General features: G+C 44.1%; 1 protein-coding gene across 3 annotated transcripts in view; it reads right to left on the bottom strand.

Moving 5' to 3' along the window:
• Positions 1-3,974: 3,974 nt before the first annotated feature.
• The window catches only part of SORD (sorbitol dehydrogenase), a 35,761-nt gene continuing 14,407 nt past the window's right edge, over positions 3,975-25,328 (bottom strand). For 2 of the 3 annotated variants that reach the window (XM_045524169.2, XM_045524170.2), the window contains exons 4-9: positions 19,762-19,921; positions 15,975-16,093; positions 12,979-13,071; positions 11,971-12,146; positions 8,647-8,768; positions 3,975-7,732 (exon numbers count right to left, since the gene is read on the bottom strand). In XM_045524169.2, coding sequence (XP_045380125.1) covers positions 7,567-7,732; positions 8,647-8,768; positions 11,971-12,146; positions 12,979-13,071; positions 15,975-16,093; positions 19,762-19,921 — 836 coding nt within the window. In that variant the 3' untranslated portion in view covers positions 3,975-7,566. The remainder of the gene's footprint in view (positions 7,733-8,646; positions 8,769-11,970; positions 12,147-12,978; positions 13,072-15,974; positions 16,094-19,761; positions 19,922-25,328) is intronic. The other variant, XM_010965255.3, reaches the window with a different exon arrangement.

Here is a 25,328-nt window from a genome sequence, read left to right as displayed (position 1 = left end):
GTTACTCTGCTGGTCATCAGATAAAGAAAATTACTTTAAAAGACCAAGAGATAGTGCAAGGCTGCAGCCCCAGGGCTAAAGCAGGCAAACAGCTCCCTTTCCAGAACCAGTGGTTCCTCCCCATAGTCCTGAGTCCTCACAAGGGACCCGTGGGCCCATGATGTAACAGGTCACCCTGCCCAGGCTGCCCTGGGGTCTGCCAGGGGTTGGAGATAGGGTGTAATTGAGAGTGGGTGACTCCTAGGAACTGGCTACAGAGGAGGAATTTCTGGGAATAGAGCCTGTCCTCTGCCTTGGGAGCCCATCCACCACTTCTGCCCCTCTGAACAGGAGTCTGAGAGCTACAGTGAGTTATGATATCCTTATTCATTTTATTAAATTACACAAGTCATATATGATCATGGTAAAATTTTTCTTTTCAATCAATAGAGGAATTTATACAGTAAAAAACTGAATTCCCTCTACTCCCCTCTCCTCAAACAGCGCAAAACCCACAAATCCTCTCTTCCAGAGTTAACTACTGTTAACAGTGGTGTCTATCCTTCTAGACATTGTCCCCCACACATATGCAAACATACGTATGTATGTGAGAGAGGGGGGAAGGGCAAATTATTTAATCTCTGCACCTGAGTTTTCTCAGCTTTATAATGGGGGAATACTACACTAATCCCATAGGATTATATTGTGAAGGCGAAATGAGTTAAAATATCTAGCATTCTCAGAGTAGTGTCTGGCCCATCGTAAGCACTCAGGGGTTAGCAGTTATTGTTGTTCCTGCATTCTTTTTCACAGCAGCTCAGTTTACAGAACGATAGTCAGAGAGGTTTTATTGACCCTCTCACAGATGCCCAAGGGCACATGTAAATTAAATGGCTCATCAAAATTAGTGAGGCTGGGCTCAGAGCCCAGGATTCTGCCTCTGGTCCAGAGTTGTTCTCACCATACCACAGAGTCCCCCACAAGCCCCCTTAAAACCAGAGGTCTGGAGAGGGCAGCTGGTCTCACTTCTTGCCCCTCAGTGAGATCCAGCTCAGCTGCCTTATTTTTTTGGATTCCAGGATGGGTCTCTGGGGGAGGGTGAGCCTTCCTCTTGCGGTGGTGTCCAGACATGCCCCTCCTTTTGAGGCCCGGCTTCCCGTTCTACACAATAAATCATGCTGAGGACTCCCAGCTGCTCTGGAGTTAGCTCAGGCTGATTGGCAGAAAGGCAATGGTTCAGAGCTGAAGGTGAGATCTGGCTGCTTATCAGGCTACAGACATTTCCAGAGCTCCCTCTATGCGTTCCAGGCACTGCACCAGCCAGTGAGGGGTACCTCCATGACATAAGTGTGAGGCATAGCCATGGCCTCTGGGAGGCCCTGTCCGACAGGGACACTCAGGGATCCTGGGTGAAGGAGAATTAATAAAATGGCCACACTTAGGCTAACAGATTGCTCACTTGAATGCTTGCCCTTAAAAAACAGTCAACTAATCTGATTGACCAGTTGCTACTCACAGTTCCAGGCCCACTGTTAAAACTAAAGCTATTTTACTGTTTCTGCTTTATTCCAGTAATTGAAAGCAATAATTATACTTGGTTTCTGAGTTGTTCTCCTGGGAGAAGGTCACAGAACTATAACCTTAGAAAGTAGTCTAAATGCCAAGACTATGCCTTGGGTGCTTAAGAGGTGAGACAGAGATTGAAAAAGTGCCTCTATAGAATTGGTCGCCTGGAAGCATCATGATGCCACTCTAAGTCTTATGACTTAGAAACTGATTCTTTTGATTGTTTATTGTTTGAGCTATAGCTATATAATCACCCTACCACGTCCCCGAGGTGGGTTCACAGTTTTGAAGGCACTAGCCTGCTGTAAGTCCCCTTTACCCGGCCAAGTAATAAAGCTGTCTCTTTTCGTCTAAGCTCCAAGACCCCGTCTCTGAGTTTCAGTTTGTCTCGTCAGGGACAGGGGCCGATATTTCAGCAACATGGGTGCAGGGGCTCCTTTCTGGGTGGTCACAGGGGCAGAGCAGGACAGGCAGACAGGCAGTTTCTGAGCGCAGTTACCTGGTTCCTGCTTCTCCTCCATGCCTGGCCCTCATGTCTACTTCTAGCACCATCTCCCTTGCCCTGATACTTTTATAGAAGAGAGGGGGATGCTGGGTCATGGCCAGGCTGAGGCCTTTTCTGTCACCCTGGGAACTTTTCACATACCTTGAAGCACCTTTGCAGACTCCAGTCTCAGAGCTGGAAAAGCTTCGGGGATCATCCACCATGCTCATTTACCAAATGAAGAAATAAGTTTTGGGGAAGGAGGGGCAGGGGCATAAGCATTTACTAGGCACAATTGTGGTGCCATTCACCACCTAAGGACTACAAAATCTATTTATTCTGCCCCTATGACAACCCTGAGGTAGGTATTATCTTTCCCACTTAAAGAATGAGGAACCTGAGACTTGAGGAATTTAAGTGAGTTGCTCAAGGTCACAAGGGAATGGAGTAGCCTAACACGTACCTACATCTTACTATAGGGAGCCCAAGACATCCAAACACCACATTGGCCTCTTCCTTTACCACCTATTCCAAATGCAGGAGAGCTTTTCCTCTAGTCAGGCTAATGATAAGGCACATATAAGATGACAAGAACTCTTCCTCAGCCAACCACCCCAGCAATGTCTATCTTCCCCCTGGAAGTGTCAATCCTTCTGCAACCCTATTCTGGGAGAAGGCAGTATGGCTTCAGGGGACTAGTGAACAGAGCAACGGTGTTCCATTGGTGTCCAGCAAGATGCGGGAATTTTGTATGTGGTAACAGGGGAAGCCAACTCTGGAGTGCCCAGGAGAGCTCTGGCTAGAGCCTGTCTGCTCCTGTGCTGTGCTGAAAGCCCAGATGTTATTCTGCAGAACTAGCAGCCCCAGTTTCCAAAGGCCACAGCTGAGTCACTTTCTTTACCCTGCCCTGGATTACTAGTTCCTTTGCCTCTGAACTTTTTCCTCATTCATTCTCTCTAAGGTCATATGTTTTCCTCATTCTGCTTACTGATAATAGTTTTTCCAGAAGTTCCTTGGAATCATCAATCTCAGACTGTCAATGCTGGTGGTCCCACCTCATCCCGCATAATGGTGACAAGGGAGATGATCCACTTCAGTGTTTTTGAAAGCACACAGCACAAATATGCAAGTGCACTTGAAAATCTATACTGTTAAGCTATATAAGGACAGCATTAAATCTATATATATGTGACAAGACATTAAAATAGCAATGTGACAATTGTATTTGAATCACTTGCTCAGAAGACAAAGTTCCTTGAGTCCTACAAACTGTCAATCTCTTGTGGTCTGAGAATCTAAGATTTGCATCTTAATAACTACCTCAATTCAATCTATGCTACATTGATCTGCATACTTAAGAGAGGTTAGAGCCAAAACAGAACATTCTACACACATCAACTTCACTTCCTCCTAGTGACCTATTAAAGTGAATGGTTCTCAGAGCACCCTGACATTGAGGTTTGACAGAGTGGTGAGTCTTTCAGTACAAATTCATTGATGGGGTCTGCTGCTCAATAGTAATCCAGCCACAGTTCTCCATGAAACCAATGCCAGCCTATGCCAGCCCTTTACAGGGGCTGTTTGTGGTCATGTCCTGGCAGTAGGCCCAGATTTGAGAGGAACTAAAGAGTTTACTAATAAAAAGACTGAGGCCTGAAGAAGTTGTGACCTGTTCAAATTTAAAGAAGGTGAGGCCCAGGCTTCCAGTTTCCCAGTGGCTTCATGGCTCCGTTCTCAGCAGCCTCTGAAAGCACTCCCACTCCCCAGTGTCCTCCCACATGGCACATAGATGAGGGCAAAACCAATGTCAGATTTTCTTAGATAGTATAAATATCAATATTTTGGTTTTTTGTCTAACCAGGTCGCTTTTAAAATGTGTACACTCTTTAACCCTGTCAGTCTAAAACATAACATCAGGAGATAATAAGTCAGAAGTACAAATATGTATGCACGAGGACAGTCATTGCAACTTTATTGTAAGCCCCAACCCCTATGGACTATCCAAATACCCAAACTACTGTGATTTTCTCTATAAATAGTAGTACATCCATACAATGGGATATGGTGATTTAAAATGATGATGTGTGACATAGTGGTGAGAGAGGCCAAGGTGGTAGAGTAGGAAGACCCTGAGTTCATCTTCTCCCACAGGAACACCAAAATTACAACTATTACAGAGCAACCACTACTGAGAAAGACCTGAAGATTAGCAGAAAACATCCTCCATAACGAAAGATATAGAGAAGGAACCATACCAAGACAGGTAGGAGGGGTAGAGATGCGGTACAGTCAAGTCTCATACCCCACAATGGGTGACCCACAAATAGGAGGATCATTACAATTGCAGATGCTTTCCTCAAGGATCAAGGAGTCTGAGCCCCACATTAGACTCCCCAGCCTAGGGGTGCTGCATGGAGAAGACAAGCCTCAGAATACTTGACTTTGAAGGCAAGTGGGGTTTACTTTTAGGAAAGCCAGAGGACTGTAGGAAATAGAGACTGCACTCTCAAGGGCACATACAAAATCTCACACACTCCAAGACCCAGCGCAAAAGCAGTAATTTGAAAGAAGCCTGGGTCAGACCCATCTGCTAATCTTGGAGAGTCTCCCAGAGAGGCAGAAGGCTCCTAGGAACAGAGATGCTGGTGGCAGCCATTTGGGGGAGCTTGTTCTACCATAAAGACACCAGTGCTGGCAAGCACTATTTCAGAATCCTCCCCCAAGGCTTATTAACACTAGGACCCAGTGTTACACCCACCAGAGAACCAGGAAGGAAGAGGCAGGACTGTGCTACAAAGACTAGGATGGTCTGAGAACCAAGGATTGGGAATCCAGAAATGACTTCACGTCAGCATCTACTGTAGCCAAATGTGGAGGGCAAGAGGGAGTTGCTGGATCTGTGTCCCCTTCCTCCTTTGGGGCCCATGGGGCAGCCTCTCCATTCCACCTACCAGGGTACTTCTTCCCAGTCCTCCACTCATGCTAGGAGTGCCAGCTGGGTGAGGTCCTCAGTGTTGACTGGTGCCATACACCGGGACAAAGCACACAGAAGCCAGTAGGGTTACCTAAGTTTGGGGAGCTTGCGGAGAATTCATATTCTTTGTTCCAGGACTGATTCACTGAATCAATATTTATTGAACACTTAGTGGAGGTGGCAGGAGAACTGAATTCCTGGGCTACGTGCAGTCCCTTCCAAACAGTGAAGAGAACATTTCAATAAGGATGCAGAGGCGAGGGAGCTCGGGCTCCAGCTCAGTAACACTGATTCAGGCCCTCCTATCACCTGTAGGACTCACTAGCAGCTCACCCACGCCATTTCCTCTCCCACCAAACACTCTCTCTTCCCCTGCTTAGGAAGCTGTGAAATATCACAGTAGGTTGAGAGCTCTGGGGGGATTTGGAAATGGAAAGTGTTCCCTGAACTACTGTTTTCAATCAGCTTGTTTCACTCTTGGTATTTGCCACCATAGAGACATCGTGAAGCCCAGTTAATAGACCAGGAAATGGAGGCGCCAAGATCCAGTCCAATCACTACTATAAAATAAGTGACTCATGTCTTTGTCCTTGGTAGTCCTACTTTTCCAGGAATTCCCACTGCAGCTCCTAATTCCTTTTCAGTTTCAGTGGCTTCTTCTCGCCACCAAACCACAACTAGAGGAAGAGCTACTACTTGTGGATTTAACAGTGAGGTCCACCTCCTTTAGGGGCATTTCTATTGGAAGACTTCCATCTGGAAAGAGAAGAAGGCTTTCTCATGCTATACTCAAGGAACTTCGGGCATCACTGAGCTGGAAAGAGAGAGCTTCAAGAGAAGGCAGCTGGCAAGTCTGGCCCTAGCTAAACAGGACTCAAAGAAGGAAGCACAGTGGGCAGTGAGGCTCCTGAGTGTGTGCATATGTTGTGCATAGACAGAAGTCTCAAGATCCCACCCTCCTCCAGAGACAACATGAAAAAAGGAAAGCAATGTACGATCTTGAGGAAATTACTTGATTTCTCTACTTCCTTAGCTGTAAAATAATCATGTACTTGGCTTGCTATGAGAACTAGAGATCATTAATGTAAATTTTCAAGTCAATGGAAATTGTATTTGATGCAGAAAATGCATTACTCTAAAAAATCTCAGATACTTCCCTTTGTGAAATGGGTAATCTAAGTTGATTCCTCCCTAAATAGAGCCACAAATGGTGGCAGCAGTCAAGAAATATAAGCCGAATTTATTACCCAAAGCAATTTGAGGAATCCCAGGCACTGGTCATGACATTCCCTAATCACACGAAAATCAGAACCTATTCAAACTCACCCTCTACCCTCAGCTGAAGTGAGGGATTAAAGGCTGCAGCCCAAATTATGTCACAGCTACCATATCCTCATTCTTGACTCATAATCTCAAAGTCATAAATGGCATGATGTGATTTGGATCCAAATTTTACCCAGGAAAACACCATGATTAAAATAGACAAGGTTGGAGCTATCATTCAAACAGACAAAAAGTACAGAGAACCTTAAGTGGCTCTGAGAAGGGGAAAAGTTTTCTCTTTATAATGGCCAGAATTAAATGAATTGTCTAGTAATCATCAGTGAGCTTGAGCCTGGAAAGGGATGCTGATCCTGTGGGGAGAGAAAGACAGGTGCACTGACCAAACCCTCCTAGACTAGTCAGAGGTGCAATTTAAGGTCTCCCATGAGGACCCCTGTGGCTGTCCTTAGGTAGGTGCTTCCTGGTTACCTAGTGGCAAAGAAGCCTGCAGTGGCTACCTCTGAATGAGCAAAAGGGTTGGAGGAGTGATGGGAAGGTGATTTTTTACCTTGTGAGGTAAGTTACACAGAATTCTCAAAAGTTGAAGAAGAGACAATTCTTCAAGCAGTGCTGAGAAGATCCTTGACTATTTACACACTTGAGGAATGCAAGTGGGTTTGACCTCATATGGGATATCGGTTTTATTTGTTTGATTGGTTTTAAAATCATCCTAGACTCAGGAAGGTGAGTCCCTTTAATCATCAAACCAAAGAGCACTTATGTCTAGAAACACCGTGCTTTAAAGTCAAACTACTGACAACCCCTCATCACTGACACTGACCTGCAGACTTTTGTGAAAATCAGCTTCTAGGTCAGTTAAATCTTGATAAAGTTTTAAGTTGTTTCTTCATAACTCAGCCCTCATCCCCCACCTGGCCACAGTCACAGTGGAACCAGGAACCCAATGGGCAAGTTTCTTTCCTTATTCAACTCAGGTACTCCAGGAAGAAGGTACTCCAGGAAGAAGAAGTTCCTGGCACCTGTCTGCCAAGCTCTGCTCTACTCGTTGAACTTTGATCAGCAGGAACAGGTCATTCTGGCTACATGTTCCCCCAAACTCTCCCTACTTGTATTTTTAAGGCACACCAACTCCTCTGTGTAAGGCTCTCTGTTTATAATGAATTATTTTAATTATTCTTACTACTCAAAAGAAACTTCTGCGTCAAAACCCATGACTGCCCAGCCAACCATTCAGCCCCAAGATGCTGAGAGTGGGGGCAAGGGCAGAGCCCAATTCACATCACGGATTCTGGTCGTTGGGGTCACACTTGAGCATGACTTTCAACCCCAATCCCTTTTTGGATGTTTCGAAAGCCTCCAGAGCTTTCTCCAGAGGAAATCGATGGGTGACCAAGGGCTTTACATTCACCGACTTGGATGCAAGCATTGAAATTGCTATTGGCCACCTGGAAAAGATCACAAGTATTACATTCAACCTTCAGGAGGAAAGAGTCAGGGCCCCAAAACTACCCAGTACAAGATCAGCTTGGCTTCATTTATTTGTAGCTGTGTGGTTCCCCAAGTTCAATTCTACAGGCCAACAATGGTACAAATGATCTTATGATTATGACTTATAATTCAGGAGAACAGAGCCTGTTCCCAAAGGCCCATCCCCACCCTTCTCTGCAATGTCTGCCATGAAGCCTAGAATTCCTTTGGCATGAAGGCATAAGTGTATGACGGCCACTGTGAAAAGGCAGTTAAGGCTCAGGGAGGCATCCCAGGATGATCCTGACACTCCCTTTAGCAGCTCGGCTTGGCAGAATTTACTGGAAAACCAGCACTCTGCTGAAGGAATGGTTACAGACTCTAAAGATGGGCACAAGGGCTAATGGTGGGGAAAGTAGTCTTGGACAGAGTTCCCCAGCAAGGGAGAGGATGGAGCCACAGAACACATGGTGGGGGTTATTGAGGCCTTCTCACTTCCCAGGTGGGGCTCTGTCTGGAGTGGGAACCAAAGGACTTGAGTTCTTATGGCTGTCCTCATTTCTCTCCTTCCCTTTAAAGGGGGAAAATGGAGATCTGGCCACTTAAGGAAATGGAAAAGAGATAGCCTGGGTGATGAATGGCAGACACCCAAGAAGAGCATGCTTCAAAAATCCCCTCACTCCCTCCTTCTCTCCGCCCTGCCTCCTGGCAGCTCTGCCCCCACACCACTTCTTTAACCAGGATGGAATGCTCTCTCTTTGGATCCTTATCATATCGTATGGCTGTCAATGTGGTCAGGGAGTGCCCCTCATGAATAAATAGGCAGAGACTCTTGGTCCCAGAGGCCATGCGGGGACTGCTCGCCACCCTGGCTCACCCACAACATACTCACGTGTTGCAGTATCGAAACACGCCCTTGATATCCACCTCTCTGGTGGCTGCGTGCACTAGGGGCACACTGGTCATCTCAGAGCCCAGACCCACAAGCACCAGGGTCCCTCCAGAACGAGTGGACTGAAGAAGAAGTAAGAATAAGAAAACCCAGAAGATGAGAAAACGCAGTCCCCACTTATAGAACACTATCACCATACAAATATCTTCTGATTGCATCAGGTAAGTATCCAAAAATTTCAGAGAATATGATTCTTTCTATATTGCTAAACTCTTCAACATGTCGACCAAAGTCAACAGAGCAGCAGAACAAATATCATCGTCTTTCAAGATCTTGAAATAATACACTCTGCCAAAGGAGGCACAATAGGAGCATCTTCTGCTGTCCGCAACATCCCAGGAAACAGCCAAGGTTCTCCAGACAGTAGTAAGATTCTCCCCTACAACCAGTGCTGACCCCTCAGCAGCCTCTGAACATCCTTTAAAGCTTTACTAATTCAGTACCACATGCTACCACTTCATCTCAGCACATGTTCCTCCTCCAGAGTTCCCACCCCACAAGACAGGAGTTTTGTCAAACCTCTAAGGAAGCACCCTCTTGGTGAGAAAACTATCAAGCACTACACCAATGGGGAGAGCTACTGGAATTCTGTGGTTTCAAAACTGTCTTACACATGCTGGCTAGCATTAAAAAGTATTTTTGCTCCAGAGACATTCATCCTAATGGTGTAAGTCATAATGGATTTATCAGTTTCCTCCTTGGAATGGGCCAGAGAGCAAAATTTCTCCTGACAATCTCCACATAACTCCACATGAGTACTAGCCTCGCTCCAGAGAGTTTGGGGGATCACTGTGCTCGATGTTGTGAGAGAGAAAAATAGACAATTCACTCACACTGAATTTTCACTATAGTCAACAGCAGCAAGCACTTACTGGGACCACTGGGCTAAACAATGGAGCTTAACATAGCGCACATCACAGCCTCTGTCTCCAAGGGGAAGGATACACCCTTGGAGAGAGGCCTGCAGCATAGGGGTGACTCAGCATTTACACTTTTGAGTTATGGGACTCCAGATGGTGCTCTCTCAGCCACATTCCTCATGTATGAGAACGAATGGTGCCCCTCCAGCAGGGCTGTTGGGAGTAACATAGTGGTTGGGCTCAATGTGGCATGTTTTCTGTTTTTATTGAAGCGCAATCACGTGCAAACCACCTGTGACATACGAACATTGTCAGTAAGGGGGAGGGTATCTCACAACTGAAAAATGTTGCTGTCTTCACTGGAAAAGTGGGAGGAGGAGTTAGAATTGTGAGTGAGCCACAGAATACACTGAAATTTTCCAGGAAAACTGCTGCCCACTCAGCATTTCCTCTCCACTTGGTACGGAGGAAGAGGAACGCCACCAAACTCGCTATCCTAAGCTGCCAAAGGCCAGTAGCTTACTGACCACAGGCAAAGGAATGCTCGGACCATAGTTTTGTGGGTGTGACTTCCACATCAAGGAGATGACATCAGTTTTACCTTAACCATTTGCTGTGTCTCCTCATGAACATTATCTAGACACGACGTGGCAAAAAAGTGACTCTGAGGTAAGTCCAAAGGTGATTCTGCCTAACCTGCCCATTGGCAGAGTGACCAGTAGCATTCTACAGCACCTGTCATGTACGACTGCTCCACTCCCCATTCAGGACAAGCACTGGCTTCAGGCCTGGTGAGGCCCTGTGTCACATTTACCTCCACACCCACCTCAGGTAGCCTGGCAACTGGGCCCCCGCCATCAACAGGTAGAAATATCAACTCTTCTCAGATGCCCTCTGAATAGGGCACAAGAGGAAGAAAGGCCTCGCATTGTGAAGCCTTACTGCCTTTCTATTGAGTGGGGGTCACTGATTTGCCAACAACTTGAAGACAGCAGACACATTTTACTCGTTAAGCCTTCAAGGTGTCCGGCACAAAGCCAGGCACACAGCAGGAACCCAAGACCTGCCATGGGTCGACGTGGGTCGACAGATCACACACAGACCCATCGCCTGTGGGTTTTGGTTTCTCTTTGCCCCTTCCCACATGGGTTGACTACTGCCTCTGACAGTGGAGCACAGAGCTGGCTGCCTCTAGCTGGAACTAGACGGGGCAAGGGTGGCACCTGCTCCACCCTCCTCCTCCTGCCACTTCCTTGGCGCCTGGTGCCACAGGCATCTTGGTAGGAGGAGGGCAAGGCAGGTCTGCCAGAGTGCCAGGCCTGAGGGCCGTGCCACACAGCTCAGCTTTTCCCAGAATATCTTGCAGAGTGGAAAGTGCTCTTGTGCATGACTCAGTGTGACTCAGAAGGAAGGAAGAAGCACATGCTTCTGTGGGAAAGCTGTCTGGGAGACAGGGCAGGAGTGCCCAGTGATGGCAGCTGCTAAGGCTCTCCCTAGCCCAGCCCCTCCCACCCTAGCACTGGCTCCTTGTCCCCTCTATCCTTTCCTCTCTGGGTAGCTGGATGGAGGAGGGAGAGCCCAGGCATGGAGCAGTGTGCTTAAGGCAAGTCACTGGGCCTCTCTCATCATAAAATGTGGAAAGTAAGAACTCGTTTTAGGGGCTATTATGCAGATTAGGTATCATGTTTATGAAGCACCCAGCAGAGGACTGGGCCCATGGTAGAGCTTGGAACCTAGAAGTTATTCTTTTTTCCTTCTTTTCCTTATACTTTGTCAATGCTATTCCTCCCTGCCACTCCCCTCCAACATCCCATAAATTATTGGCAGGTTGCTGACGGGTAGATCAGATATTGGCAGCTCATCTGCTCCTAGTTCTGGGAAAGGACAGTAGGAGTCAACTGTGACCCCCTCCACCTCACCTTTGTGACTAACTGAATTAATGGCTGTCACTTTGTATCAATGACTCAAAGACTTCAGTTTTCCTCCATAAAACAAGGTGGGGATTTCCCACAGTCAGCTAAGGCATGTTCCCTGTTTCTCCTGTTGACAATTTTTACCAAAAGCACTAGTTCTATGATCACAGATGCAATAATGACAGCAACCCAAACCTAAAGGTGTGGGTCATTTAACACTTTTCAAGGCCCATGTGTATCTGTTACCTACTTTGAACCTCAGAAGGCCCCAATGAGGATGTCTCACAAGTGTCACTTATCTCCACAAGACAGGTAAGGAAACAGAGATATCAAGGGATTCTCTACTTTTGCTTGGGGGTGGGGGAGGACACAGAGCAAAGCAAATCAGTGGAGAAGCTTAAACCTAGTACTCCTTACTTCTGTTTGGCTCACTGCCCTGTGCTGATTCCCCGAAGCTGCCCCTCAGCTTCAGCTACCGTCATCCCACTCACATAGATGCCAGCCTGGATGGAGGCCTCCACCCCTGTGCACTCGATGGTGGCATCTGGCTTGCACCCCAGTAGGCCTTCCACTTTACTGGCAATTTCCTGAGGGCTCTCCTTGGAGATCTGGAGGACAAAATCAGCCCCAACTTCCTTGGCTTTCAACAACCGAGACTCCGACAGATCTAAAGTTAAAACAAAAGTTTCTTTCAAACTGAGAAACTGGATGGTGGATTAGGGAGAAAAAAATGGAGGCACAGGTTCTGATGGCAATGAAGCTCTGGTGTAGTGGTGGTGTCACTGAGCCCAACACACACACACTGCACCTTCACATACTCCCACACATCCATGCCCTCCTACATCCCCACACACCACACAGCTCTACACAGCTACACACATACACACTCTCTTTCTTATATCTTTTCCTCATACAAGACACACACTGATACATCCCCACTCCCCTCATATATCCACAACACCCTGCACACCACACAACCCTACATGCTCACCCACACACAGATAACATCTCCTCACACACGCGCACACTTTCACAAATACCTTACATGCACACACACACATTATCTCACAGATGCCCCCTGCTCATACACACATACCCTTCTATACATACTATACCATTTCACACACATACCCACACGTGTCACAGGTAACCTCTCCTCACACATGCACATTCATATCTCTCACTCACACCACACACCTCACAATCACTCTCAGCCTCCTCTTAGGACCAGGTGGGTAGTTTGGGCATCTGAGGTCCACACTAAAGAGCCAAGTCCTCTTCACAGCAGCCACCCTCTCCCAGCAGCTTCAAAAAAGGGTCTCCTCCTGAATCCTGACTTGGGCATCCCCTGCGTGGGCTTTTCAATCCTGGAACCCAGGAGAAAAGAACAGGAGCATCTTTAGAAGAAACCCAGTAGGAAAGGAATAGGCCTGTCCTCGCCCCAAACTGTAGGCCGAGCTGCTTCCCCTTCAAGGAGATATGAAAAGAAAAAAACTTACCAGTCACCACGACTTGAGCTGCACCCATTGCCTTGGCCACGAGCAAACTGACCAATCCTATTGGCCCTAAATAAACCAGAAAATGGGAGACATCTGTGAAATATTAAACACCAGCTCTCCCCCTTGTCTAGGACACAGACAGAAACCTTACCTTTTGTGTACCTCTAGCATCTATCCCAATGCCTGACACATAGTGAGACTTTAACAACTGTTAGTTGAATGCATGAGCAAATGAATGCAAGAGGAATTGTCCTCTATGTGGAATCTGCTCCTAGTGCTGTGTTCTGTTTGATTCTCTCATACCTCAGAGCTAGTAAATTTCCACTTATTCTTGGGTGCTGCTTGGAGATAATGTCAAAGAACCAGAGAGGGCTCAAGAATACACTTTTGCTCAGAGGATAAGAAGTCCCAAAAGGTCTGGATACATTTTTCCTATTCTGTCTTTGACCTCTATACCTTCTTAGCACCCGTCATACCTCCCAAAGGAGAGCCATATCCTTTAAGGTGCCCTCTGAGGACCACCCTGGAGGGCGTCCTAGGTTGACCCAGCTGTTTAGGCAGCCCCAGGATGTTCATGTTCATGTGTCTAAGAATCAGCCCAAAGACCACCTGCTTCCTGACAGCATCAGCATGCTAGATGACACGATGGTTTTAACACAGAAACCAGACCACGAATGAGGCTATGTAGAATATCTTTGAAGATTTGCTTTTTGGACACTCGCTGTGAAAATAATTTAGTGAGTCACACAGAAAGCAAAACACTGGGAAATACCTGAAGCAAACAAAGGGGTGATTAGTTAGATAAAACTATGGTGGGATACTACACAGCTATTAAAAATTATGTCAGAATGCTTATCTATTGACATGGAAAAATGTCCACAACATATTAATTTAAAAAAAAAAGTAAAATAAAACATATTCAGCATGATCTCATGAATAAAACAAAAATAAAATTGAAAGATTCTACACCAAAACGTTAACAGTAGTTCTCTCAGGCTGATGGGTGATGGGGCTATTGGTGAATTCGTGTGTGTGTGTACATGTGTGTGCATGTGCCCACATGTTGTACATATAACCACTTTCTCCACAGTAAAAATGTATTACTTATGCAGATTAAAAAAAAAAATCCATCACCTGAATCCTACAGTCTGCTGGCTCACTGAGGCAAGTCTGTCTACACCCATCACCCCTTTTAGGAAGCCCTGTGGTCATTTATTTGGCCCTGCCAAAGAAAATCAGTCATAAAGTATATGAGGATTTATTCAAAATGGATTAAAGACTTGAACATAACACCTGAAACAATAAAACTCCTAGGAGAAAACACAAGCAATAAGATCCCTGACATCAGTCTTGACAATGATTTTTTGGATTTGTCACTAAAAGCAAAGACAATGAAAAAGTAGGACTACACCAAACTAAAAAGCTTCTGCATAGCCTGCATAGCAAAAGAAATCATCAACAAAATGATACAGGCAACCTGCTGAATGGGAGGTAATATTGTAAATCATATATTTCACATGAGATTAATATATATAAAGAACTCACAGAACTCAATAGCAAAAAGACAATCCAACTGAAAAATGGGCAGAGATTCTAAACAGACATTTTTCCAAAGAAGACATATACATGGCCAACACAAACATGAAAAGATGCTCAATATCACTAATTATCATGGAAATACAAATCAAAAACCACAATGGGACATCAGCTCACACTTGTCAGAATGAATATCATCAAAAAGACAACAAATAACAAATGTTGGTGAGAAACATGGAGAAGAGGGGGCCCTGGGGCACTGCTGGTAGGAATGTAAACTGGTGCAGCCACTATGGAAAACAGTATGGAGATTCCTCTATTACAAACACAACTACCATGCAGTCCAGCAATTCCATTTCTGTGTAAATAAAATAAAAACACTAACTCAAAACAATATATACACCCTCACTTTCATTGTAGCATTATGTATAAAAGCCAACACATGGAAACAATCTAAGTGTTCACCAATGGGTGAAGAGACAAAGAAAATACAATGCCATATTATTCAGCTACAAAAACCCTGGGCTCATAGGTACAGAGAACAGACTGATTACCAGAGGTGAGGCCTGGGGGTGGATGAAATGGATGAAGGGGATCAAAAGGTTCAAACTTCCAGTAAAACAGTCCTGGGGATCTAATGTACAGCATGGTGACTTAGTGAATAATACTGTATTGTATATTTGAAAGCTGCCAAGAGAACAGACCTCAAAAGTTCTCACCATACGGAAAAAAAAGTATAACTATGTGTTGTGACAGATATTAACTAGACTTAACTGTGGTAATCATTATATACGATTTCAATATATACAAATATCAAATCATTATGTTGTATAACTGAAACTATATAATGTTATATGCCAATTATACCTCATATAAAAAAGTGTATTAGTAACACCAGATCACACCCATAGGGCACGGAGTATGCTGACTGGGTCACCAGTAGTTATAGGCCTGGAATGATTCAGTCTGAGGTTGTTAGGCTTGTTTGGGTGACTCGAAGCAAGGGAGGAAGAAAACAGCTAGTTGCAACCCCAATGTGGGTTGAGTGCTGGCTCACAGTGGGCTGGACTCCACTCCTTCCACTGGCCCTGAGCAGGGCCCAGCTCATTCCTAAAGGATCAGAAGACCACTTCTCTAGGATGACTTGAAAGTTCCAAAAGTTGCCCCTCCCTTTATTACCGAAAGTATTTCCTTAGTTTCCTGTCAGGTGTTGAAAAATAGTATCAAATTGCATTCTTTAAATGAACAAAGGAGTCATGTTGCCTAGGATGTATCATGTATGCAGATACTTATTTAGCAAAGTACTTGTCATTGAGGGACTGGGACACTGTAAGCCTCCCCAACCCAGAAAGATTCTAGGACCAATTTCAGCCTTTGGAGGAGGGAAATGAGATGGCCAGAGGGGTCCCCACATTACCCTTTAATGAACTCATATAACAGGAGTGTCATCTGTCTCTTACCAGCTCCACACACAAAGATCTTGTTCCCCAGGCTGACTCCAGCTCGCCGGCAGGCATGGATGCCCACAGACAGTGGCTCAATCAGGGCCCCTTCCTCAAAGGTGACATTGTCAGGAAGCCTGAGGAGTCATTCAACACACAATTAGTCCCCCTGGGTTAACAATAATGATAGCTATTTATGTGCTGGGCAATGTGCTAAGCAATTTACATATATTCAATCGTGTAAATCCTCACAATAGTTCTGTGGTAGATGCTATCATTCCCACTTTACAGATGAGGAAACCAAGCCTTGGAGGATTAAATGACTTGCTCCAAAGGTGGAAAACCAGTGAGTAGTGAGAGGCTCAAAGGTTTTGAATTAGAAGCCAGATATATCTGATTCCATATCACTCTGAAAATAGTTTCCTTTAGTGAAACCACTTCAGTGAATACATATATTCTTTAACATGCTATCCAAGGTAAGGTATGGCATGGCTGTCATTAATTAAGTGAAAAATTCATTTCATAAGGGGTCAACTTAACCATATTCCAGAATCTCATCTGCTTCTCAAATTCAGTGCCTTTCTGGTTTCATTTTAGCAAACAATCTTGACTATTAGAAGCTTTGCAAAACAGTGATTTAGAAGCTGACATCACTCTGTGCATTGTCCCTCATATTACACACTCCAGAAGAACCACATCTGATGGCAGCAGCTGCCTGGCTGTCACTGGACTGGTTAAGATGGGGAAAGGGCTTGTCTTCCACACAGCAGATTAAATGCTGTGTCACCTTCACCACTGGGTTCTTGGTTTTCACTTCCCTGTCCACTGGCATCTTGACCCTCTTAACGATCCCACTGATGATGACAGTAAACATTTGCACAAGGCTTTACAGATTAGAGAGCTTTCTTCTCCATTATCTCATTTAATCCTTACCATGACCTTGTTAGGCAGGAAAGGCAGGCTTTATTTTTAACCTTTATTACACAGAAGCAAAACTGAAGCAGGATGACATTAAGAGACTTGCCCAAGGTTATAAGGCTCACAAGGGGAAAAGCAAAATTTGAACCCAGAGCTCCTGATTCCACATCCTCTGCCTGTCCCGTATCAGCTGCCTCTTGGTACAAGCAGTTCTGTAGTTAATGTCTAATTTCTGCTAGTTCCTCACTGTTCAGTATTTATTCAGTGTCCCCAAAACCTCCACATGCAAGAACATGAAAACCCTCAAGTTCCAAGAAGAAATAAAGGTGGCAGCCAAACCACGTGCTCATGCCCCTGGTCCTTCTGTTCATGAGCTCCCACAGAATAAACAAGGCCCGCAGACAGCCTGGCTGCTACCCACCACCCCTTCTTTCTTCTCTCACATCATTTCCCCCACCCCAATCCGCTCTCCCGCCATGACTGCAGTCATCACCCCTTCTACCCACCCAATCTACCCCATCAATTCTGTATAAGGGAAGAAAGTTTAAAGTGAAATGCTATAAAGACTCCCAAACTCTCTCAAGGATCCCCAACTACACTCTGACACTCCTGCCTCCTCACTTTTGGGCCTCCCCCAAAGCTTGTATTGGCACTAAACTGAGGGTGGCCTGTGGCTCCTCTCATCTTCACTCTCACTTCCCTTTGGAACCAAAACACCAAGAAGAAATGGAATTGGGGATGGTGATGAGAAAGGATTGTTACATGGGAGATTATTTCACTAATGAGGCAGATGCTGCCTTATTATACATGCAGCCATAGCCAGCCGCATGGGAGGGCAGCCTGGCATGGAGGCAGGCACACCGGGCAGAGTCCTGGGGCCCAGTCCTTTTGCCACTGACCTGGGGAGAGCTACTGGGTCCTCATTCTTCAACCTTGCTCTGCGGGGGTTGAGTGAAAGGAGATGAGAGGACTCTAAGTTTCCTCCCGGCCCTATTCATTCCTGATTTCATAAACACCAGAAAATGACAAAGCAACTTGGTGGTTTTCACAATGGGATTCAGGGAATAGGCAAAAGGGTTAAAGGATGATCAAGAAGCCAAGGGGGAAGCAGGAAGATAGAAAGAAAATAGGTAGGAAGGAAAATAAAGACGCTGTGGTAGTGTAGAAATCCTCACAAAGAGAAACAAGAGAGAAGGGCATGGATCCCAGGCTGGGCTGGGGACACAGGCATAAATTACTGTGGGAGGAGAGGAGAGGTGGAGTTTGAATATCCCCTAGAGGCCCCCTACAGCCCTCCGTTTGCCATTGCCAAAGAGAACACCCCTCCTTCACCATCTATAAACCACCCTACCCTCTACTCCCCAGTGCAAAGCTCCCTTTCAGGCCTAACCTTGCACCATCCCCCAGACATAAGGTCACAGCTATGACATATGGCACTGTTTACTGAGCTCCTACTATGTGCCAGGCCTCTTGCTGAGCACTTGATATGCTCTTCCTAATGAATCCTGTCAATAATTCTATGTATTTCATCGTCTCAATGCTATTACCATCTCCATTTTACAGGCCAGGAGACAGATTACAAAGTTTAAGTAACTTGCTCAAGGTCACATTGTTGATAAATAGCAGAGGCCAGTGGTTAGTCTCGAACTTTACCACTATGCTCTTCTGCCTTCCGTGAAAAACTTGTTTGACATCTTGACTTGGAAAAGGCCCAGAAAAGGTGGGCTCGTTCAGGAACCACTTGCTCAAAGGTGGGCTCTACCCATGGAACATGCTTTCTCTGAGAGCAGGTTCAGATGTTGACTTAAACTCATCATGAAGTCTCTGGCTTGTGACTCCTCTCAAAGCTTCCAGTAGGTACTAGAAAACTCAGATCTGTCAGACTGACCTTGTGGCTGGGACCTGGCCTCCATCAGACAAGCCTCATCCTGGCCAAAAGAGCCACTGCTGGGGCCAGGCTAGGGTGGGAGGAAAACACACCTGGTCATGTCAGAAGGAAAGCAGCATACCAGTATCCCAGAGGTCCATGGGCCAGGGCCCGTGCAGAAGGTATAGCATGCTGCTTCTGCCAGACACAACTTCCTAAAACCACTCTGAGAACTGGAGTAGGGTAGTGAACACAGGGCAGGAGCTTGAGAATCACAGCCACCCCAACTTAACTCCTTGCTCTGTTCTGTGTCCAAGTCAATTAGCCTCCTCCTGCCTCTGTTAACTCTTGCACAAAACTGCAATAATGGTGCCCACCCCACCATTATTCTTATAAAGGTTAAATAAGATAAGGCATGCAAAGCACTTGTTAGCACAAGACTAGGCACATAAGAATAATTGTGACTTTGCATGTATTGCCTTATTTAATCTCCAGGTGATTAAAAGAGACTGAAGCAGAGGAAGGTTAAGCCATTTTCTCAGAGTCATTCACTAGGAGAGAGTGGATCCAGGGTCCCAGAGCTCATGCCCTGGCTCCACGCCATACTGCCTCAGGAAACCCCAGTTTTTGCTGTCACTGTTTGTTGTTGTTGTCAAGGTTTCTACTGTTACAAGTTCTCCTTCCTGTGGCTTCAGTGGAAAACAATAATGGAGGACAACCACAATAAATTATCTCCAGGATGGCTACAGAGGGGTGAGAGGTTTCAGCAACAATTTTCTATTATTGCCCTAGGTGAGGGAAAGTTAGTCTGAAAGACTGAAACCAAGCACTGGAAGTCAATCTTAGCCCTAGTCCGGCTACCCTCTCTCAATGCCTCCAACAAAGACAGGCTTGCCAAGGAGATGCCTCATGTCTGGAATTACAAGCTGAAAAGAACAAAGAAACCACCATAGGAAACTAGAAGAAAGAACACCAAACAAACACTGGGGAAGGCGGCACAGCCGGGCCACGGGCACTAACTTGTAGCAAAAGTTGGCATTGTGCTTGTAGAACCGACAGAGGTTCCCGTCATCAGGGGGCGTGGCACAGAAGAAGATGGTTGGCGACAGATTGTATCGGCCAATCTTGCAGAATTCATCAGGTTCTCGGGGAGCACCAGGCTCAATGGCAACACGGTCACCTGTAGAGAAAAACATGGGCAGGGGCAGAGATGCTGTGAAGGGATGCATGCTCATGGGCAGATGCCTGCATCTGCATCTGGCAGAATGAGTCACCCTACCCTCAGGGACCCAGAGCGCCCCAGGCAAGCCCAGACCATTAGTGCTTCCAGAAGAAAAGATCGGAAGCAGTGCGTACTCAAATTCTGGAAGAAAATGACCAGCCCACTTCTCCACAAACTGGTTTGGCCTGCCTGCCCCCTTTCATAGTCTGACAGAACAAGGCAACCTGCACTTCTAGCTCCACAGCTACCTCCCAGCTTGGGAACAGAACCAGTCTCATCTGTTAGACAAGCCAGGTTTAGTTCCCATCTCAAACTGCAGCAAAAGAAGTAGCTAGTGTGTGGAGTTTGCAGACTCTTTTTCTTCACTTGTTTTGATAATATGGAGAAAGGCCTTTATAAACACAAGAGCCATAATGATGGCATGTCTTATGATCAGTCTGCTTAGACAATAACTAAGCATCGAGTGATTCCTGGTTAGCAGAACCACTAAGGCTAATGACCCACAGAGGTCTTAGACTCTGGTACAGGGAAGAGTAACACTCAGGCTTGTGAATAGCCGGCTCTATCATATTTCTACTCTATGTCTCACTATGCCCCCTTGGAAACCCAGGCTTAGAATGGTTCTTCAATCTTCTTAGCATGAAAAATTTCAAACATACAGCAAAACTGAAAGAGCTGTGCAGTGAACACCCAGATATCCTCCTCTACCTAGTTCCTTCAATTAACATTTAGCTACATTCACTTTATCACATATTCATCCATCCTATCTATCCTTCTCTCTTCCATTCATCAATCCATCTTCTCTTCTAGGGCATTTTAAAGTAGGTTGCAGACAGAGGTACATGTCAGTTTTAAATACTTCAGCCTGCCTATCACTAACTAGAGTTCAATACTTGTTTATGGTTCCTTTTTAAGGTAATCGGACCATAGATGAATTTTGATAAAGGCAATCACCTATGTAAAATCAGGTGAATTAAGACACAGAATATTAACACTACCTCAGAAACTTCATTCCTTCATGTCCCTTCCAGTCAATCCCCCCCCCCCCCCCCGCAGAGGGTGTACTAGCAGAGTTTGGGCCCACTTGTGCCTGATGAGTGTGTTAGGAGCCTGACAAGAACCTGTGAGAGGTCTGCCCTTTACCAAGCAGAGACAAGTTAAGCTATTTTCGTAAGTCTTTTGTGTTAAAAGTACCCACAGGATAGTGTAGAGTCCTGGTATGTAGTCAGTGCACATTAAAAGTACTGGTAGTGACGGTGATTGTAGTAGTAGTAATATATAGTGGTATTAATAACTATTTTTATTGTATTTATCATTATTATAATTAACTGAGCTGGTATCCTTGCAAAGGAAATTCAGACAATAAGATAAACAGGTAGGAGGGTGTGGCCAAGATGGCTGAGTAGAAACCCTGAGCTCATCTCCTCCCACAGGCACACAAAAATTACAACTATTTACAGAGCAGTTATCAATGAGAATGACCTGAAGACTAGCAGGAAAGATTTTCCACAAGTAGAGATTAAAGAAGAAATCACAAAGAGACAGATAGAAGGGGCAGAGACAGTATAGTCAAGACCCATACCTCTGAGTAGGTGACCCACAAACAGGAGGATAATCACAAATGCAGAAGTTCTCCCCACAGAGCAAGGTCTAAGGCCACATTGGGCTCCCTATGCTGGGAAGACAAATCCCGACAGAACATCTGGCTTTGCAGGCCAATGGGACTTGTGTACAGGAGAGCCAGAGGGCTATTGCAAACAGAGAGTCCACTCTTAAAGGGGTGGAGATACAGCACAGAGGCAGTAATTTCAAAGGAGGCTGGGTCAGAATCACTTGCTAATCTTGGAGAGCCTCCCTGAGAGGCAAAAGTTAACAGGGACTCTTTCTGGGAACACAGACACCGGTGGCAGCCATTCTGGGGAGCTTCTGCCTTGAGAACACTGGGGCTAGCAAGTACCATTTTACAGTTGTCCCTCTAGCCTATTAGTGCAAGGGACTAGTGTGCCCACCAATCACAGAACCAGTCCCGGGACCCCATGGGCTGCACAGCCAGCTGTGCCAGGACTCAGCCTCATCCACCAGTGGCTGGCAGCCTCAGCACAAAGTAGGGCATGGCTGCCAACTAGATCATGGACGAGACCACCAAGTCACAGCAGCCCATCATAACAGAAGTCCCCATGCAGCCCATATAGGTGGCACCCCTGGAGCATATAGCTCTGGTGACCAGAGGGAGTATGCTGCTGGTCCCATAGGAAGTCTCCTACATAAGACCATTTCTCCAAGATTGGGAAATGAAACTGAACTACCAAATAGAGCTGGAATACAATAACTAAAATAAAAAATACACTAGAAGGAATCAACAGTTTAGATGATACAGAGGAACAGATCAGTAAATTGGAAGCCAGAAGTGGAAGAAAAAGAATTTTTTAAAATGACGATATTTTAAGAGATCTCTGGGACAACATCAAGCATACTAGCATTCACATTATAAATGTCTCAGAAAGAGACGTGGGAGAGAAAGGGGCAGATAACTTATTTGAACAAATGATAGCTGAAAACTTCCCTAACCTAGCATAGGAAACAGACATATAGGTACAAAAAGCATGGAGTCACAAACAAGATCAACCCAAAGAGATACACATCAAGACACATTAGCAAAAATTAAAGATAAAGAGAGAATCATAAAAAAAGCAGAATGGAAAAGCAACTAGTGATATGCAAGGGAGCTCCTATAAGACTGTCAGCTGAGTTATCAGCAAAAACTTTGCAGGCTAGAAGGGAGTGGCATGATATATTCAAAGTGATAAAAGGAAAAAAACCTACAACCGAGAAAAAAGAATACTCTATCTGGCAAGACTATCATTTAGATTTGAAGAAGAGGTCAAGACTTTTGCAAACAAGCAAAAGCAAAAAGAGTTCAGCACTAGTAAACTGGCTTTATAAGAAATGTTAAAGGGACTTCTGTAAGTGGAAAACAACCACAACTAGGAATATGAAAATTATGAAAGGAAAAATCTCATTGGTAAAGACAAATATACAGCAAAAATAGTAGATCAATCACTTATAAGTTAAAATATGAAAGTAGTAAAATCATCTATATCCATAATAAGAAGTTGAGGGTTACATAAAAATATGTAAAATATGATGTCAAAAACATTAAGCATTGGGCTGGGGGAATAAAAATGTAGGATTGTTAAAATGCATTCAAACTTAAGAGATCAGTGACAAAAAATGATTTTATACGCAAACACACACACACACACCCCTCATGGTAACTGCAAACTAAAAATCTATAACAGATAAACACACAAAGAAGAGAATCTAAACATAACACTAAAGATAGTCATCAAATCATAAAAGAGAGGAAAAAAAAGAACAACAAAAAAGAACCACCAACAAAAAAACAATGAACAGAATGGCAATAAACACACACCTATCAATAATTAATTGTGATTAAAGTAATTATTGGATATTGGACTAAATGCTCCAATCAAAAAACAATTTGGTTGAATGGATTAAAAATAAATAAGACCCATATATATGCTACCTACAAGTGAATCACTTCAGATATAAGGATACACACAGACTGAAAGTAAATGAAAAAAGGTATTCCATAAAAATGGAAATAAAAAGAAAGCTGGAGTAGCAATACATATATCACAAAAAATAGGTTTTAAAACAAAGACCATAATAGGAGACAAAGAAGGACATTACATAATTATTAGGTATCAATCCAAAAAGATATAACAATTATGGTTGTGTTTTTTTGCATGTGTGCACATACACATGTACCCAACAGAGGAGCACCTAAATATACAAAGCAAATATTAACAAACATAATGAGAGAAATTGACAATAACACAATCATAGTAGGGGGCTCTAACATCCTACTTACATCAATGGACAGATCATCCAGACAGAAAATCAATAAGGAAACCCTGGCCTTAAAAGACACATTAGACCAAATGGACTTAATAGACACATACAGATCAGTCCAACCAAAAGTACCACAATACACATTCTTTTCAACTGCATACAGAACATTTTCCTGGATAGCTCACATACTAGGCCACAAAACAAGTCTCAATAAATTTAAGATTGAAATCTTTCTTGACTATGTGGTATGAGATTAAAAATCAACTAAGAAAAAACAAAAACTACAAAAACAAATACATGGAGGCTTAATAGTATGCTACTAAACAGCAAATAGGTCACTGAAGAAATCAAACAGGAAATCAAAAAATATCCGAGACATATGAAAATGAAAACACAACAAACCAAGACCTAGGAGACACAGCAAAAGTAGTTTTAAAAGAAAAGGTTATAGCAATAGAAGCCTCCCTCAGGAAACAAGAAAATCTCAAACACCCTAACCTTACACCTAAAGGAACTAGAAAAAGAACAAATAATACTCAAAGTTAGAAGGAAAGAAATAATAAAAATCAGAGAAAACCATAAAAGAAATAGAAACTATAAAAACAATAAAAAAGATCAATGAATCTAAGAAATGGTTCTTTGAAAATGTAACCAAATTAATAAACTTTTAAGCAGACTCATCAAGAAAAAACAGAGAGGACCCAAATAAAATCAGAAATGAAAGAGGGGAAGTTACAACCAACACTACAGGAATACAAAGGATCATAAGACATTACTACAAACAATTATATGCTAATAAAATGGACAGCTTGGAACAAATAAATATGTTCCTAGCAATGTACAGTCTCTCAAGACTGAATCAGGAAGAAATAGAAAATATGAACAGACCAGTAATGAAATCTGTAATAAAAACTCACAACAAACAAAAGTCCATAATGAAACAGTGTCACTGGTTAATTTTACCAAACATTTAAGGAAGAGTTAACACCTGTCCTCAAACTATTCTAAAAAACTGCAGGTGAAGGGATACTTCCAAACATATTCTACAAGGCCACCATCACCCTGATACCAAAACCAGACAAATACACTGCACACACACACACACACACACACACACACACACACGATAGAGAGAGAGAGAGAAAATTACAGGTTAATATTACTAATGAACATAGATGCAAAAATCCTCAACAAAATATCAGCAAACCAAATTCAATAGTAAAAGATCATACACAATGATCAAGTGGGATTTATTCCAAGGTTGTAAGGATGGTTGGATATCAGAAAAAAATGTGATACACTACATTAACAAATTTAAGAAAAAATCAGAATTATCTCAAGAAGCATAAAAGGCTTTTGAAAAAATTCAACATCCATTTGATAAAAACTCTGAAAAAAGTGGGTGTAGATGGAACATAGCTCAACATTATAAAGGCCATATATGACAAGCCCACAGCTAACATCTTATTACTCAACTGTGAAAAACTAA

This window comes from Camelus bactrianus, chromosome 6 (assembly GCF_048773025.1).
Source record: "Camelus bactrianus isolate YW-2024 breed Bactrian camel chromosome 6, ASM4877302v1, whole genome shotgun sequence".
Lineage (NCBI taxonomy): Eukaryota > Metazoa > Chordata > Mammalia > Artiodactyla > Camelidae > Camelus > Camelus bactrianus.
This window is presented reverse-complemented; position numbering and strand designations above follow the sequence as displayed.